The 20320-nt window shown below is 33.7% G+C and overlaps 1 protein-coding gene across 9 annotated transcripts in view; it reads right to left on the reverse strand.

Moving 5' to 3' along the window:
- Positions 1 to 2793: 2793 nt before the first annotated feature.
- Positions 2794 to 20320, reverse strand: part of LOC128245035 (heat shock factor protein-like) — a 47004-nt gene continuing 29477 nt past the window's right edge. For 2 of the 9 annotated variants that reach the window (XM_052963235.1, XM_052963233.1), the window contains exons 6-14: positions 19634 to 19807; positions 18679 to 18909; positions 16874 to 16995; positions 15804 to 15857; positions 12767 to 12872; positions 12326 to 12364; positions 10958 to 11036; positions 9201 to 9266; positions 2794 to 7174 (exon numbers count right to left, since the gene is read on the reverse strand). In XM_052963235.1, the coding sequence (XP_052819195.1) occupies positions 6957 to 7174; positions 9201 to 9266; positions 10958 to 11036; positions 12326 to 12364; positions 12767 to 12872; positions 15804 to 15857; positions 16874 to 16995; positions 18679 to 18909; positions 19634 to 19807 (1089 nt within the window). In that variant the 3' untranslated portion in view covers positions 2794 to 6956. The remainder of the gene's footprint in view (positions 7175 to 9200; positions 9267 to 10957; positions 11037 to 12325; positions 12365 to 12766; positions 12873 to 15803; positions 15858 to 16873; positions 16996 to 18678; positions 18910 to 19633; positions 19808 to 20320) is intronic. The other 7 variants (XM_052963242.1, XM_052963240.1, XM_052963237.1 and 4 more) reach the window with 6 other exon arrangements.

Genomic DNA, 20320 nt, shown 5'->3' on the forward strand with positions numbered 1-20320 from the left:
AGCCAGTATGTATTTAGGGCAATACAGCACCCCAACTCTCAAGTCCTCGCTTTCCATATTAGTGAATATCAGATTCGTCAAAAAAACTTTCAACACTTACTTTTTTGTTCCGCTACCAAAGACCTTGAAAAATAAATAAAAAAAAACAATAAAAAAACACCAACAACAACGAGAGATCGAGCGTTAAGACGGTAGAGCGTTATTGCTTCATTGATGGGCAATATTTAATTAATACTGTTATCATGTGAACTAACTTCAAATAAGTTTGTACATTTTCGTGGCCATCTATGGTTGTAGACTCTAAACTCAACCCTAAGCCTTGCAAACACTCACTTGATGTGTACTCCCAGTATTGAAAAAGAATATTCTTCCGAAGACGTATTTTTAACAATACTATTGACTTCACCGCGAACTTCCAATCATATTACCACTTGAAAGTCGTGTCATGCAATTATATTTGTGTTGTTGTATGGGATGTTTGTTTTCACAGAATATTGTAAAATGATAACTTCACTTTTTAATAGGGTAGATCACATAACGTATTCAATATCCCTCTTAATTTAAAAAACAATACAAATAGCTGCCAACGCCGCCCCCCCCCCCACACACACACACACGCACCCCACACCAACCGATTTGGCCTTGCAGGGCAAATAGTCATTATAAGAACACAACAGATAAAACATATATGCTCACTAATGGAAACCAATTACTAAGTAGTCATTTCAAATTAAATGTCAGTGTGGTAAATTAAGGCGATGGCCAGCCTCACAAGGTTGCCGCGACCGCAACCTTTAACCAACAACATCAAAATAAAAAGGGGTCATCTGCATGTCATGATCAACCGCCCTACCGAGTTTGTGAACCGTATGACGAAGAATACTCTAGTTATAAATCAGACAAGTTTTTTTGCGTTCAAGTTCACCACGACCGTAATTTGACATACTGATATCCAAATCAATTGGAATAATCTGCTGGTAATGAACAGCCTCCCTATCAAGTTTGAGGACCGTACGACCAAGAATAGTACAGTTACCAATAGGACAAGCTTTGGATTGTAAGGTCACTACAACCATGACGTTTGATCTACTGACCTAAAAATAAATAGGGGTCATCTGCTCCTCTCGTCTTGACCAACCTCCTTACCAAGCATTTTTAGTCAAATTGTCAATTGGACACGCTTTTAGTGACCAATGCCACCACGACCGTGACCTTTTACCTACTCATCTCAAAATCAATAGTGGTCATCTTCGAAGATCGTAGGATCAAGCATACTCAGTTATCAGTAAGACATGTTTTTCCAGTCCAAGGCTATTGCGGAGTTAACCCTTTTCCTACTAATCTCAAAATCGACAGGGGTCATCGACTTATCATGATCATTCTCCCTACAAAGGACAAATCACAATAGGACCAAGTATACTCAAGTTATACATATAGACAAGTTTTTAATGTCCTTCGAAGTTTGAGAACCGTACATTTGTAGGTCTAGGCATACTCTAGTTATCAATCGGACAAGCGTTTTGAATTCCAAGGTGACTGCAAAAATGACATTTGACCTACTAACCTAATAAAAAGGTTCATCTACTGGCCATGACCAACATGCATACGAAGTTTGAGAACCATAGGATAAAGCATTAATTAGTTATCAAGCAGTCACTTCGACCATGACCTTTGAACTACTCACCTCAAAATAAATAGGAGCCATCTGCTGGCCATAACTAACCTCAATATAGTGTGGGGACCATACGACTAAGCATACTTTAGTTATCAATAGGACAAAAAATGTGTGTCCAAGGTCACTGTGACCATGACCTTTTGCCTACTGATCTCAAAATGAATAGCGGTCATCTGCTGAGCACGACAATCCTTCCTACCAAGGACTGCATGACCAAGAAAACTCCAGTTATATCTGCTGGATATGATCAACTTCCCTACCAAGTTTGAGAACCGCAGGACCAAGGATACTCTAAGTTATCAAAGGACAAGCTTTTGATGGACAAAGCATGCTATTGTTATCAATCAGACAAGCTTTGTTGTGTACAAGGTCACTGCGACCATGACCTCTGACCTGCTAATCTCAAAATAAATGGGGGTCATCTGCTAGTCATGACCAACGTCCATACAAAGTTTGGAGACCGTAGAACCAAGCATATTCTTATTAATCAATTGGATAAAAAAACTCCCTGCCAAGTTTGAGAACCTTAGGCACAAGGGTACTCTAATTATCAGTCAGACAAGGTTTGATCTACTGACTAACTGATGGGCAGACTGAACGACAGGTGCAAAGCAATATACCTCCCTTTCTTGGTATGGGGTCATAACAATAAGACCTATTGCTTGATATTGCAAATTGGTGGCTATTTCGGATACAAGTGTCTTATACAATCAGGCAGATTAAAAGATCAAAGCGCTGGAAGTGCTGAAAGTTAAATGAAAAATATAGAGAAAAAAAAGCAGAATATAAATGTAAAATATATATAATAAAATGGTAGGTTAGTTTTGCCTATATCTCCAGTGTATCAATTGCTCAGCACAGAAATAATAAGCAGGAGCCAACTTGTGAATGTACATGATTAGTTCTTGACTTGTAGAATGAGCATGTTTATAATCATACTGGACTTGTTTCTTAATCTTCCAATTTGTATCTTACCATCTTCTTTCCCTTCCAAATACTTCGTACTATGTTAGGACTCATAGTCCTCTGATTGTTGCTGCTCCTCTGAAAATGCTTAACCTGACTACAGCTTATATATTATATATTGAGAAAACAATCAACAATTAAGATACTTTTTGCAGTAAATTTATTTTCAACAATCACAGAAAGTTCACTCAAATATGGAATACAAATGTTGCATTTTTATATATATATATTTTTTTTTTTTGCAGCGGATTATAATATGCAATGTTAGACAGCATTATCAATATACATAAACAACTCAATAAAATATTGATTATGTAATCCATGTCAACTTCTCAACATTTGCTATTAAGTTATAACAAGCATTTGCTCATTTTTTTCAAGCTCCACATGATTGTAATTATGAACAATGATTCCAGTCAAAGTCAGAAACACATTGATACAACATGTGACTCGGCAGAATATTTCGTGATAGAACTCCATTCTATATGCACACGTCATAAAGATAAATGAAGCATGAAATAAGCCCACATGTTTGATCCTGAAGGTTTAATGGACAGGTGCTCAGTTGTTTTGTCCCCAATCTAGGTTTATACTTCAAAGGCTAACGGTAAAATTACAATCGGTTTAATCTGCTTTAATCCTATAAACGGGTTACGGAAAGTTGAGGAACCATTCACTAGAGTTGTGCTTGATCTGTTACAATGACATTATAAACAAAACACTGCCCAGACACTGCTTGATGTGTATACCATTATTCAGTACTATATTCAATACAATATCTAATAACAACAGTCACAGACTGCCATATCAACCACTGAATTAAGAACAGTACCAACTTCGCCTTACGTCATAGGAGCACAATTAAACAATGGACATAAGTACTGCACCCAGAGTCGTGGTTCTTGTGCGCTGCACTTGTGATAAATAGGATAAATCTTTAATTGAATTTTAAGTAAATACCTCAAAGTCTTTTCCAGACACAAAATAAGTAAGAAAATTAACAACAGGCAATTTCTAAAAAATTATGTTAAGAACCTTAGCATAATCTTCAACTAACATTTTCAGTTAATTCTATTTCTTTACAGCTCGATTCTGGCGAAAGATGTCAGCTTATAAAGTAACTCTTGAGTGTGTTTCCAGTGTTAAAACCAGTACTGGTGTCCATTTTGAAAGGCCATAAGAAGGTACCCCTAGTAGTGATCGAACAGACAACCTCTTGGGTGACATGAAACCTATACCTACACCCTCTACTAATATTCTTGATATTTTGTTTTATGCTAGTTCCTATGATGACCTCACTGTGTATGTTAAAATATTCTTCCAAAAATGTAAGTTTCAAAATCTCCATGTATAGCATTATTAATAATAATTATTACAATATGATAAAAGAAAACATGAAAGCAGGCATATTTATTTACATGAACCAGTATTCGATAGATATGATTTCAGCAGCATCGCACAATTTCGGGCCTTCGGACATACATTTTCTTTTTATTAAATGACATTTCAGGAAGCAATACTGAAAACATCATGATGATATCCCTAGAATTTTCTAAGAAACATGTTTACAAGTAAGACTATGCATTGCGCATTTTGTATACTGAATTTAACATCACACACATGATGCCACAACAAACACAGACACATTTTATATGTCTGTTGCAAAGATATGTCCATGGAATAAATAATGTATGAGTCACCTAACTTGCTCATAGTTTTAGTTTGATCCTAACAAGGAGGCAATATGAACATATATAAAGAAAAGCTTGATGGTTCATTTTAGTAGATTTCAAGATTTGAGCTGTTTGAAGCATACACTTACAAATGCAGACATATTAGGGAGAGCTGAAAGTTAGGAATAAATCTAAAATACCTTGAAAAAAAAAATAAAAAAATTATCAATATTTTATTGTATATGTCCGAAGGCCATAAATCGTGCAATGCAAGTCATTTAACATGAGTTGCCATTCAATACAAAAAATTATGAAACAAGTTCATGAAAAATTATCAAATAAGCCCTGGCAAGTTCCGTAACGCTTTGTTTTCAATGGAAGTAAATGTAAGATACTTTTATAACGTTACACATTAGTGAAAATATCTATTTCACATTATCACTGCTTTTATTGATTTTGGTTTTACATTTTGTTGAACCAATGTAACATGCATTCACTCACTGTGCCGGGTTGAAAATATTTGAAATGACGTTACCAAAATGACATCAGGAAGTTATGTTTCATAAGTGATTCCAAAGCAACTCCAATTACATTTACATTTCGCCATTTCAGAAACAGAAAACTTGTCGAATTGCACTGTAAAATCAAACTTGATTTCACTCGTGATCACAGAAAACTAAGGCTTCATCACATGTGAAATATTGCTATCTATTAACACTCAGTGAAATAAATTATGATCTTACACCAAGATTAAAAATTGTCCACAATTTAGTCATTTTCCTGTACAAAGTTAAATTATTAGGGTGAAATGACATAAACATAGTTTAATAAGTGAAAAATTAATACACTGGAAACTAGTAACATCAATTGATGAACGACAATCCATAACAATGAATACTTAAACAATATAGTAATTCTTTGACGTATGTAAAGTAATTTATTACATGCATAAAACAGCCCTTAGCCTAGGTAAAAAGTTAATTAAAAGTTTGCTTGGCCTAGCCCGACCCACATTCGGAGGTGTATGAAATTAGGTAGCAAAATGAGGTAGGTAGTTTTTTGTGTTTTTCTTTTATCTCTTTATAAATGAAAGAAGAACAACATTTTTGAAGAAAAGAAGATTATAAAGTGAAAGAAAAATCATTACCACCTGAGAAGCCAAAAATAACTAGATATTTGTGCGAGTCGGTCAGGTAAGGACACACAAACTTGTTATTAATTGTAGCCTTAGCTTAGATTTGTACAGATCTAATGAACTAACAATGATCAAATCTCAATGTTTTCAAAGTTAACGGTCACCTAGGATTTCTCTATATCAAAACAACATTCAACTGAATGGAAAACAAAGGCATACTGTTCAAAACATGTAATAAGAATAAAATCATCACTAAATTAAATCTGAAATACAGCCACAATTTGTCAATACTTTGATTGGCATAACCTGGCCTACGTCTTAAGGCATGGGTACGGGTAGGAAGGTTTGTTGTTGTTTTTTTACTTCCTTTTCCCTTAAAGATGCACTCATTCTCCTGAATAAGATTTACCACAATTAATACAATTGTTTTAATATACCAAAAAGGAAGAATAACTGTTCAAAAGAATGGTTCTTATGAATGATACCGAGTTTAATTTGAAAGAAAGGTGAAGCAAACACTGTATTTCTACCTTATGAGACAATAGAAGATCGTAGTAGATCTTTTAGCGTTCACCAATCATTTAACATTTTAGCACTTTCAGCTATTAAATACACGGTAACAATCTTGTTATCATTAATTAAAATTTTCCATAAATGCATTATAAAGTAAGTAGTAAAGGTTTATCACTCAAAATTTATGTTTGTTATGCATTCGTATGTTTTGATTTTGAATAATAGTGTCACTTTATGAAATATAAAAAAAGTATGGCCACTGCAGAGGTTAAAAAGCTTTCGGGTCACGGGTATTTTTGCGAAACAGACGGGTTGCACCAAACAAAATATTTATTAATTTCGGCTCAGGAAATACCATCTACAAAATATAGCACAACAAAACTTGTACATGTAAAAAATAAACAATATCGAAAAAAATCTATGTTAAATATCCAATGAAAAGAATCTGACAAAAAAAAGAACAACAAAAATATTTATTGCCTTTCGAAAAAACATCTTCAAGGTCTTTACCCCAGGAAATACTTCTACATTTCCATAGAAACTTACCAACTCATTCACAGAATTCATGCCCTATCAACAAGCAACAGAAATATACTCATTTAAACAAAGCATAAAATCATTCACACTTTAATATTGTTACTGACACTTTTTGGCAAACTAGACCATTTTCGGTCATATTATAAAATATCTACTAACAATAGACCTCGAATTTGAACTTTTCTTGAAGTTTTATCATCCAAGCAAGATTTTGTTCACATTTCAGACAAAAAATTATTTTTGTATGTCTGACTTCAGCATGAATGAATCCCTTTACAATAAAACATGAACAAGTCCCTTTAAAAATTGCCAATACAGTCATAGCCATCTTTATATTTGAACATCTTTAGCAGAGGTCTAATTGGAGTATTCAAACCAAAAGTGACATCCCCATGGAGTGTCCATACATGTTTGACATAACTACACCTAGCTTTCCAACTTCAAATCCAAACAAATTTCAATCCACAGTATAATCATGGTCATTCTTTGTTGGATTTTGATTAATAAACGACATGGGGTCAATCTCCTCCAAGACATCTGGAGTGTCAATGTGACTCGCGGGCGACAAAAGAGGGAGCGTAAGGGGCTCTGTGGAATCTTCTTCGATTATCTCAGACAGGTCGGGAACTGGCGGCAAGTAATTCTCGGATGGCCGGAACTGAACCAATTCACTACCTGAAGATATAAGGTTAATCATTTGTTAATTTTCAGGCTCGGTGAATTATATCACATATAACAATTGGCCAATTGTTGAGAACCTTATTTAGGTTAACAACATTGTCAACAGTATCGCTGTTAACTTGCTAAAGTGGAATATTTAATGACAATTTAATATATTGAAATAAAACATGTACAACTGATAGAGTTGTCACAAGCAGTTAGAAATATTGCAGATCACAAATTATGGAAGTTAAGAGAGCAAAAAAATAATGTTGTTAAAGTATCATTGTTAACTATAACCAAGATCTGAACAATCGGCCCTATTTCTCGTAACAACATTTACAAAATTCAAACATGCATACTGATTCACTAGCAAAAATGCTGCTTGCTTGTAAACAACAAATCACTGAGTTTTGCTATTAGTTTGAGAGTGTTCTTCATGTTTTAAGCCTTGTCACTTAACCATCAAGTTGAATGTAATCTGAAATGACTACATTTTGTTGTTGTTGCTATAGCAACTAAAACTGTTTGCTCAGCACAGAAACAAACAACTGCTTCGAATTGTTCATAAATTATTTAAAAAAACCTAACAAACCTTTATACACATTCTAAGATGCTTTCATGACTAATATTGACAGGAGACATAATATGCTCTATAGTATTATTTTTCAATTGTTTGGTATTTTAATTATTTCCATAGACCATACAGCATTATTGACTGAAGAAAAAAACAACAAAGAGAATAACCATATTATTGTCTCTCCCCATATTAAGTTTCATAACCATAACTTTCAATACTTCTTTGATTAGAAAAAATATTTTTATTATTTCTGTTGCCATAGCAACACTTTTTGTCCACTAAAATAAATCGCATGCATAATCTCCTTTGGCCCTCGAAGCAAATACCAAGTTTCATAAAACTAGCTTCATACTTCCCGAGATATTGCAGAATCCAGTTTTTCCGGACAGACAGACAGTAAACCAATACTCCCCTCTAGTGCAAGTCTTGCAAGCATTTCCCATACACATGTCATATCAAGCAGACTAACAAATTGCAAAATATATTTGTTTTCATAGGATATAATGAGTATTGTCTTAAGGGATCCGACCCACAACTAAGCTAGTTCTCAAGAGAGCTCCATTATCCTTACTGTTGAATTGCGATGCCAGCGGCCATGATAATAACACAGTTACAACTCTGCGATCAGACTCAAGTGGCAAAACTGCATTTCATGGTGATTTTCCTTTACTGTTGAGTATTCATGATGAAATTTGCCTAATTTTATGACTATTTGAAATTGTACAATTATTTGCCAGGGACCATTTATTTTTGTAATACAGATGATTTGTTGTAATTTAATGAAAGTGCTTTTCTGACTCTCGAGTCTAGACTTGGCCTTGAGACTTTTTGTTATCATGGGTCCTCGGGGTCCTATTTTAATAAAGATCGTAAGACTCAAGTACATAAATTTCCAGGCATAACCTCGTTTTTGGTGTTAAAATATCATAAAGACATTAATGGCTTGGATTCTGTCCGAAACTTTTCTGGAGTACCTGAGCACTCTTAAGCGCAGCACAAGGTTAACCATTAAATTATCTTATTGAAATGGAGCCCTGGTGACCCCATATAAATTTAATCTCATTTTAATATGTAAAGTAAATAACCAAAAGTGTATAATATATAACGTTATAACAGTTTTAATATTTGCTCTTTATTTCAACAGAAAAAGGACATGATTATGACCTATTAAGAAATCTTTTGAAGGCCAAATATTTTTTTTTATTAAATGATTTTTGCATTTTTTTTTTTCACATTTTCTTCTTAAGCAAACAAAACCTTTTCAAATGATAAGTAAAATAATATGGAGTCCCCATGCATCAAATTTTGTATATATTGGTTGATTTCTTGAATATTTCAAGTAAAATATCATTGGTATCTATTATTTCATATGACCAATTGATAAACATATTTTTCTTTGTTTTTATTTGCACTTCGAGATATCTGAGAACGGACTTTTAAACAGTATAACTAGCCACTTGCGTAATTTCCATGAGGGCAGCAACGCAAGTTCTGCTGACCGATATGGTAACAACTCCATCTCTTTGCCTAACAAATAAGGTAAGGAACATACATGTATAAAAATAGAAAACACAATACACAGCTATCTGGTAACATTGCAACAATAGTAAGGGCCTGAATTAACAAAGCAACTTAAGTTTGTGAAAAAAGCCAATAAAGCAGCTGCATGTAAACAAGTTAGAGAGTATACGTATTCAGCCATATCTGGACAATTCTAGCGCTTTTACTCAGGAAACTCGTGTCATCTGGCTGTCATAAATCAACCTTGGTCAAAATGTAAAACTTTGATTCACATTTGGTAACATCGTATAGGAAATGTGCAAGTAAGGGACTTTACAATGTAAATGTTGTAATTTTTTAAAAATTCAAGCGCTAGAATTCAGACATGAATCTTAATTCATACAATCTGGCTGATGGTAAGATTTGATCAAGATATTGGGCAAATTAAAATTTTCATGTTCAAGTAAAACGTCTTGCCTTTTTGAAAAAAAATAAACACGATTGAAACCAAACAAAGTACCCCAGTTTTAAAGATTGTATGAGAAATGCTTATCATAAGTTAGATAGCAAAAATGTAAGTGTGACATCATGGACAACAACACTGGACAACATGATCCGTTTATGTCTGCCATGCCACTCAGAGTCAACATTACAATGCAGTAAAAGGGAAACAACAAGTGGATACAACACACAGAGACAAGAGGAAGAAAGGGAATGTATCAATGGAATTGTCATTTGTCAAGTGTATTTCTTTTTAAGTCCCTTTGAAGATCTTAAAGAGTAAAATATGCTAGGGGAAAAGTGGGAAGGTGTTCTCCTACATCTTATAAAAAATCTTACAAAACATCATGGGATATATTCAGGAATGTGATTGACCTGACAGCTAAAGGGCTGAACCATTTCAACGATGGGTTTTGGGGGCACTTCGGGGGGCGCTTTGGGGTTCAAATGGGGTTAGGCACACTGGCGCAGAATCAAAACTGGCTTTAAAAGCCCCTTTAAGGGATCTTCTAACTACGAATTTGAAGCCAACTGGAGTGTCAATACTAAGAACAAATAATAGTAACAACCTGAAGCAACCAGTTAACTTTTTTTTAATCATAAAAAAATCCTTTCTTGTGTGTCCCTTTGTCATTACATCTGCAGAAGTCTGTGATTCAGATAAATCACATCTCTTATATTTTCATGTAAACATCTAAATAAACCCTGGTGATTGTTTCACACCATGTGCATAGGTGCAAATTTGATTGAAAAACTTATTTTGACCAATCCTTTGTTGTTCAATATTTTTAGACAACACCTGTCTCATTCAGAAGTTCAACTGACCAATGAAGACACTTTAGTCTTATCAATCAGTGATATCTCATGTATGGATCATATGGACTACCTCTGACAAAAAATCCCCAACAAGTGACAATGCATGTTAATGGATATGATAAAAGAGCACAGCAAATGGAAGCCAACTCTCGTTCTTTTTTCTCATTGTATAATGGGGCGTTACCCAACCATTAGTAAAGCCTTCAAGTTGTAGACTTTAACAAACATGTGCATTTTTAATGTACAAGGTTTCATGTGAATATATTGCAAGATTTTTTCATTAAGGCCAAGATTTCAGATCTTGCACAAAATTGCTGATGATGAAACCAAGGTTATGACAATATGTCAAACCAGACAAGCTAAAATTACGATTTTTTTATTTTTCAATTTGCGCATCTCACCCGTAATGTTGTTAGGATTCGTCTCGGTTGCAGACGGGATAAAGCTCTGGGTATCCGTGCTGCTAAGATCGCCAAGTAGCTGAAAATTAAATCATGGACACTGAAATATGTATTTGTTATTTTTTTCCTATATCCACCTTTAAAAATAGAGTACAAAAGAAATTATAAATTTGATTGCAGACTTTGATGACATAATTTGAATAGTCATTAGCTATCAAAATTTGAGATAAATACAAGGAATTCAAATAATGGCAAAAATTAATGTGAGGAATTTTCAACTACTGGTATTATTTTATAAAAACATTTTTATGGACAACCTTTGCTCCAGAACCTATTTTTGAAGCATTATCAAACAAACAAGGGTATTTTTTAGTTGAACAAGGGGCATAACTCAACAATCTTTAAAGCCAGAGTTGTGGGCCTTGTTATACATGTGTGCTTTTTGAGTTATGGCCCAAGTTTAAGGTTTTGCACAACGATGACACCATTAACGACACCAAGGCTATGACGATAACTAGTGATGAAACGATAATCGAGTACAATCGATTAATCGTCGCTGATAATGCTATGTCGGCGACAATCGATAGTGGTTGTCCAAAATCGATGTCGCTAATGTTACTTCCGGTATATACATATATTTTTTGTTTTGTTCTTCCGTAGATTCCTGTTATGTTCATTTAACAACTTTTCAACTGCGGTAAATGTTAACACTTTTGCTAAAAAATACAACCTCTCCCAAAATTACATATGGTTTTCAATTGTTTAAATAATCCATAAAACCTTCATCAATAATCTGTCTCTATGATGTGAGGGGTCTTACCTGCAATTACCTGAATCCCGGCTCGATTCATTCTGTATTTGAAACCTTTTGGGGTACAGTTTGTAATTAACTAAATTACTTTTTTTGTGAAAGTTTTATGAATTAAGATATTCTAGTGAAATGTTCAATATAACAGGTTATTGAATGTTAAGCTGGTTTACAAAAATATAATATGCTTTCACATTGATGTGGTGTGAATCAGTTTGCAATTGATGTGTACTTATAAAGTATGTGTTGTGTTGTTATGTGTTTTCGTTAGGTTATTTTGGACAGAAAAAACGGTAATGGAGGTGTAGTTACTGTTGCAAAAAGCATGACTATAGCATCACACCTACTCATTCCAGGTTAAATGATCATGATGACACTTTGTTTAAAGAATGTATTCCTTACTAATATAATAAACTATCGATTATTGTCCGATAGTAAATCGAAATGCTTGGTCCGATTCGATTCGATTATCGATAGCAAATGGAGTCCGATTTTCAAACACTAACGATAACTCCACTTTTACAATCCAAAAACAGATCAGCTAAAAAATTTTTACTTACATTTTCGATAGAAATAGGAACATTGTCATTTCCAAAGAGCTGAAAAGAAAACAAGAGCACCCCATGCAGATGTGACAACGATCGTCAGTTTTTCTGCCTAAATCTTAATGATAAGCCGATAGCATATGTAATATGAACAATGAGAATCGTTTAGATCTTTTTTATTCAAATCTCTTTCACCAAAACAAAGAATTGATAAAAAATCTGCATTTTCAAAGCACATTCATATATATACCGGTATAAAACATACATTCAATGTACTGAATAAAATTAATGCACATTTTATACACAATGTCCTGTAATTGACGGCTTCTTAACGTCAAACCAACCTGTACCATAATGTTTGTACATCAATTAGTAGATGAAAATTGCATCATTAAGTGCAATATACATAAATATACATTCTCTTTGTACGTGCTACAACATAATTCATATACTTACATTGAAGAGTGTGTTTGTATCAAAGTTATACTGTGAACCACTTAGGAGATCTTTAAGGCTTTCCAGGTCGTCCTGTACACGCTCCACCTGGTTACCCAAGTCATCCCTGAAACATAATGGCCCACATCTTCATAAGAGAAAAAAATAGTTTGTCTATAGTGGCCCTTAGGACTCAAAAAATATGCCCTTAGGATTCAACAAATATGCCCTTAGGACTCAACAAATATGACCTTAGGACTCAACAAATATGACCTTAGGACTCAACAAATATGCCCTTAGGACTAAACTATGCCCTTAGGACTCAACAAATATGACCTTAGAACTCAACAAATATGACCTTAGGACTCAACAAATATGACCTTAGGACTCAACAAATATGCCCTTAGGACTCAACAAATATGACCTTAGGACTCAACAAATATGACCTTAGGACTCAACAAATATGCCCTTAGGACTAAACTATGCCCTTAGGACTCAACAAATATGCCCTTAGGACTCAACAAATATGACCTTAGAACTCAACAAATATGCCCTTAGGACTAAACAAATATGCCCTTAGGACTCAACAAATATGCCCTTAGGACTAAACAAATATGCCCTTAGAACTCAACAAATATGCCCTTAGGACTAAACAAATATGACCTTAGAACTCAACAACTATGCCCTTAGGACTCAACAAATATGCCCTTAGGACTCAACAAATATGCCCTTAGGACTCAACAAATATTCCCTGATTTTTCCACCAAGAAAACCCAAGTAGCACCAAAAAATATATTATAGTAACATGTAGTCTCTGGTTAGTTGTTCAGTGTTATCACTCTGTTCCGCGAATTGGATGTGTTGCCAGTAAGGAGCACTTATCATTTAACTAGTAACGGACACCATGACCTTTGACCTACTGAACCCAAAATCATCAGCAGTCATGACCAATGTCTCAACAACAAGTCATTCAAAGGTTATTCATCAGAAATGAAAGTGAAATGCGAACGACAACGCCAGACAAGGTTGACCCGATGTGTCTGCAATGCTTTGCAAGTGGCACAAAATTTTACCAAATCACTGAAAAAGTCAGGGTTGGGCCACTGCAAATAGATATTTTACCTTACAGTGGAAATTTTATTTTAAGGTCCAATGCTGAATTCATTAAAATTACACAGTGAAACTCAAGCAAACATCTAAAGGACTTTGGTGTTTAAAGGGACTAGACACCAGATGGTTCCAAAATCAGCAAACACATTATTTCCACAAAACAAGCCTAGAATTTTCAATATGAGCTAGCATGAGGTCGATAATACATCATTTTACATGATTAAAATGATAATTTGTTGGTGTCTCAGCTGAGATTACCCAAATTTCAAACTGGAAAAATACACAAAAACTGCACAAGATGCTTGTGTTGTAAGTAATGTGATACATCAGTTAATAAGATTCAATGAGTTGTATCCAATAGTATCAATTTTATGTTAAGTTTTTGACAATTTTCTTTTTTCTTGCAATTATATCATCTGGTGTCTAGTCCCTATAATAATATGCATAGACAGCATAGCAAACTGGTGCCAACAATTGTCCTTCATTCTCAGATAAAGAAGCATAACTCAAAAAGTATTAAAGCCACAGTTATGGGCCTTATATTCCACATATGGTATTGTCATTGGAAATAGTATGTACTTAGATTCATGTTCATGTCTTGTACTGCAAACCAGTATAGCCAAGAAAAAAAGGGGGTAGCAAAAAAGTTTGCACAACCATGCTCCTGCAACATCACAACTTCTGCATACATGTATACTGTCTTTTTTCTTCCAAATACAGAAATGTCTTAATTGCAAATACAAAAAATAACAGAATTAATAGCATGTTTATACAAAAAAGCATGAATGTAAACTGTATGTGAATGTAAATGTGAACTTTTTAAAACTATATAAGCATGGAATGACATTATCTTTGTGAACTATAAAATACTAGCACCGGATTTAATATTATGTTAGTATGGGGATAGTGTTAATGATATGGTTAACAAATTTAAGTGATAATAACATTTATTATTACATTTACCAATTTTATAAATGGTTTTATCTGTGTAAAGTACTCGCTATTATAAAGCAGTAACTCAACCCAATTGAGTTTCTACAATAAAACTTGAATTATCTTCAAAAATATAAAAATAAATAATGGGTCAGTCATAAAATATTTCAAAATAAGCTTATTGAACCAAGAGCTGATTCAGAAAATAACAATAAAGACTGTGTTTCAATTAAACATTGTCCATTTTGTTGGTATGTCATCATATAGGAGAACATTTGAATTAATACACAAGTTAGGAACAATCATTTAAGTTTGATCTCAATGAATAATTTTTTGATATTTTTAGACATAAAAAGAGTGTCAGAGTGCAAACAGTAAGCTTGTTTCTTTTAAAAACAGACCAGCTAATAAAACAGCAAAATAGACATTTTGTTTTTTTATGATGTGAAAAGCAAGGAATTATGCGAACATCTATCTGGGAAATCCACTTCTGCCTGATCATAAAGACACCGAACTGCTCTCAAATATTTACATGCAAATTTTACAAACTTTTGTTCAGCTCCAGATGAGATTCACCTTTAAAAACTGTGATCTTTTCTTTTTCATTAAAGCCGCACTCTTACAGATATACCGTTTTTACAACATTTTTTCTCTTGGAAAGAGCAAATTTTGTGTAAATAACTGCAAACCAATGATACAAGATTGCCGACAAAAAATCAGATCAAAGATTTTCATATTTCCATTCGAAAATTAATGTTTTATGGCTTAGACCGTTACTTAGGGTTTAAGACAAATGCATAAAACATCTATTTTTAAACTTAAATATTAAAGTCCGCGATCTATTTTTTGTCAGCAGTCTTGTATGACTGGTTTCCATGGGTTTTTGCAAAAATTGGCTCGTTTCAAGACCAAATAAAAAAATTGTCAAAATGTTCAATCTGTGAGAGTGCAGCTTTAAATCCCAATTTTTATAGAAGAGCAATCCAAATCATTTGATCGAGACCTGGAAACTTACATATTGGTTGTGGGTCTCAGAGACTTCTCTGATAGTGGGTGATCTTTTAAATATCTGAATAAAACAACACATTATCACGCTACTTGGCAAACATTTTATACTTTTACGTACAAACTTATACAATGGAAAGTCTTTCACAAGGGAAGGAAATATTGTCAAGATCATGTATACAAGACGTACCATTTAACTTTCTTACTTATATCAATAACGCAATAATATAACAATTCCACAGAGCTCCAGGTAAGATTTTTCAATAAATTGGGTATTATCCGCTCAATAGTTTTGCATTGTGTAAGTAATATTTTTTATCTTGTAAGTCATAAGCCAATCAGGTAAAACAATAAACTTGCATTATCACTCAAGCAAAAAATTATCCAAATATGGTTAAATTCTCAACTTACATGTTTACAACAGAAAAATCATGACATGATTGAAATTTGGATAGATATCGATAAAATGTTACTGCTTTATAATGCGAGTCAATGTAAAGAGTTTGCAAACTTCTACAAATTTGTTTCAACTCTTAGAAGCCATTTTGATCGATGCTTCCCGACGCGTAATTTCATGTATGTTCTACTGTATCTTACTCATTATGTGCCGATTTCTATCCAGTAGCGGACTTTTGATTCTGTTTATTATTCATAAGTAGCTTATCTTTCCGTTCTCCTAAATGATATTGATGTTGGTGATAACTAACTCGTTCCAAAAAATATTTCAGAATACAAGGTCGAAAGTATGAAAACGAGATATTCTACATTTTTTCAACAATTGTGTATACCATCTTGCATATTTATACGATTAAAAATAATTTTAATTATGTTTTTAGCTTGTGATTTCAATTGCATAATTACGCCAATAGGCTACTTACCTGGAGCTCCGTTACCACACACTACATCTTATAATATCATTAAATATTTCCAGGAAATCATTCTACCCTAACAGACATTACCAAAAAACCAGTCTGAAGAAGTTTACTATTATTAATGAAATCGCCTGTAACAGGACATACACCACTATACCCCATGTACGGGACAGCATGCAGTACAAACAGACCAATGAGAAGCACGTACTTGTCAAGGAAACTGGACTGAGAGTTGGAATCTTCCATTGTAGGGGCAGAAGTGGAAGGGTCCACTACCTGTAACAGGTTACTCAGGTCCTCACTGTTATAACTTGCTCCCATATCATCCTGCTGGAAATAAAAGTTTAAATTGAAGGGTTTATTACTTTTAACAGATTCAGACAAATCAGACTGGCCTCTTAATTATGTCATATGATTTTATTTTGCCATTTCATCCTGACTGGTCATGGTTTAGTATTGATTTTTACCTTGTGCTTATTGCAACAATTTGGAGGATATAAAAAAAAATGAAAACTTGAATCTATATTTCGATACCTGTGTCAGATACTAGCAAGTCTTATGTCAAGTCAAAGAGTGCTATTATACATCATTTACATGTATATTTTCTGTCACATTTTCCTATATCAATAATATGAACATTACTTGCTCTTTTGGTGTAGTCAACAACATCACATTTCACAATAAATCAACATTATACCTCATCTTAAATTCCAGTCATATTAGGAAAAGGAAATGAGCATAATTACCGCCAACAAACAGTAAGAATAATTTTATGCTAAATTTACAAATCAAGCTTTACAGAGACTTATAAGAATAATAACTTTCTCTTATAAATACATGTAGTCTGTTCTGCAAAGTAATCAATTCAGCATTGCAATTAGCACAGAACTGGTTTGTAATAGGTTTAAATCTGAGGTTACCAGGGAAAATTGATATCTTATAATATTTAATTATGTCAAACAATAATGGGTGCACAATTTCGCATACAATAGAGCTATATAGGATACAATATTTATGAGGGGCCATTTTCATGAAATTTCATAGTGAATATATTTAACTAAGACTTTTTAACAACAAATATTTTAAATAGCTTCTGTTTTGGGAAAAAAATATTTGTATCTTTTCATTATTTAGACTTTTTTCGTACTGATTTTCATATTTTGGTGCATTTCTTTCATTCGATTTCTTGTAATTCAACTTTGCTGACCAACATTCCTATGAAGTTTCATTCATGAAGTGTATTTTTATAAGAGCAGGTGCAATTTTTCAAACAATTTATAACTCAGTCAAGGGACATTACTATTGTAAGGCTGATTGAAAATACCTACAAAATGCTGGTGCACATCTATACATGCTGACCAACATTCCTATGATGTTTCATGAGAGTTGGCGCAACAGTTTTAGTGCTACCTGAGTCACAATATATATTTGGAAAATCTGAAACCATAGCTATATCAAACTGGGCATATACTAATATCAAAGCAGGATTTTCATTTGACTGTTAATCAAATTTTCCATCTTACACGAGCTGTTATGGTAGATGCTTTTCTCCCACCTTAGTTAAACATATTTCAGTAAATTGTATTTTTTCCTGAAACTCTTTTGTGCATAGTGAAAATGAAAGGTGAGTGAAACATTTTTATGTTGAAATTTGAAGCGAGAAATAATTAATAAGCATTCTAAATATTGTCCCAAGACAAGGCTTCTATGATGCTTCAGTTGACAGTCTTCAACAAGCGAGGTCATTACAATGTGATGACCAATTAAAAGTTCCATACGGGTACTTGTTTTATCTTTGCCCGTCGGCAAGATAAGAATTTCTAGCATGATTAAACTTTTGGATCTACTTATCTGGGGTGGGAGAAAAAGGTGTGTGATAGCTGTGATGTCCATGTGTGTTCTTAGTTTTGGCCATATAAAAAAGTACTAAATATTTTGGTGTTTATCTCTTATTCAAGTTATTGCATGTAACTCGAATACTTTGATTACTTACAAACTTAACAAAAAGCTAACCTTTTCCTTATAAGTGACAGCCATATCAAGCGGGGAGTCTACAAATGATGATGAGGGACTAGCCTCAATCTGGGTCAGCAGGGGGACAGAGGAGTATGCTGGGGCCCCGCCAGGGGTAAATAGCGAGACTGTAGAAGAGGAGGGCGTGTCCACTACATCCACCACTTCCTGTATTACGGGGCCCATGGCAGGGGAATTGAGGCCTCCATCAATCTGAAACACATCCTCGGACTGGGGATCAGATGAGGCAAAAAATATTAATTATCTTCCAAATAAGAAACTTACTCATGTATTAATTCGTTCATATTTTCATTTATTTTAATGGTTCATTGAAAAATAATGGTAGATTATATTGTGTTCATCTCACCATTTGAAACAGTCACTATTTGAAACAGTGAGTTTGCTGAAATATAATTTCACTGTTTCAATTGTTTCAGCCTGTTTCACTGTAAAAACCAGAACGTAATCACACACAGTGCTAAAGACAAACATCAATGATGTTCCCATATGACATTGTTTGATTTGATGCAATTTTCTAATTAAATGTCAACCAAATTGTTATTTTTAATGAATAGCATGAAATAAAAGAACAAAAAACTCGCAATGAGACAAGACCAGGTTTTCAATGATTGACTGAAGAACTACAGTGATGTCAGTTTGTGAGATTCAGTTTCTAGTTTTCTCATACCTAGTTTGATCACAATATGTCAACTCTAACTTTATTAGTTATTCAGTACAAACTAGCTTATCAAAGCAAGCCCAGCACTTGCAAAATGGCTCTTCAGCTTTTTATCTTTTTTTAAATTCTAAAATACACCGGCCTGTAAAAATTTCTAAAACCCAATTGTAATATAATGACACAAACTTGTGTGATTCAAACCCTAATTTTGATAATCATGTTAACCCTAAAATTCCTAGTAAAAACATGCCAAATTTATCTACATTTATAGCTTACCGTGTTGACCATATACTGCGGGTCTTCAATGGACAGCTGCTTGTTGTAACGTGTACGTTTTGACGGCACCACTTGGCTTGCGTCATTGATCATCAGAGGCATTTTACGCTTCTGTACTCCGGCACCCGCCATTCCCGAGTTTCCACCGACGAGATGTACCATGAACTGAATGAGCTGTGGAAAAAAGGTAAGGCCATGACAAATTGATTCTTTGGTTAGAGTCATATATCCCGTAGGTATTGGACTTTTCAAACAAACAGATCAATAGTTTTCAAAACTCAAAAAAGATGAAACAAGATACCGGTAAGACATATTTTTAATACTTTCCATAAAAATAAGTTAAGCATGACTTCCGTTAAGGGAAGTTTGGAAATATATAATTCCTTAAAATTTAACTTCAAAAATAGTGTTCTTGGAAGAACAGAAACTTCCAACATTTTGGATAGAACTTCCAAAGGTAAAAGGTTGGAAGTTTAAGATATCAAAATCTGATTTTGATGTTACATTAAAAGCCTCATTTTCAGTAAATTTTGAATTAAATAAATTGTTTGAATACAATTTTGTGGAGTTAGTATTTTTCAGTTGAGAACTATTTCATATTTTGTAAAAACATTTGTACAATAATGGAAAAATTCTTGGAGTTCAAGGCTTGTACTTCTATGTTAGGGAAAATGTGTTCCATGTGTT

The sequence above is a fragment of the Mya arenaria genome, chromosome 8 (assembly GCF_026914265.1).
Source record: "Mya arenaria isolate MELC-2E11 chromosome 8, ASM2691426v1".
Classification (NCBI taxonomy): domain Eukaryota; kingdom Metazoa; phylum Mollusca; class Bivalvia; order Myida; family Myidae; genus Mya; species Mya arenaria.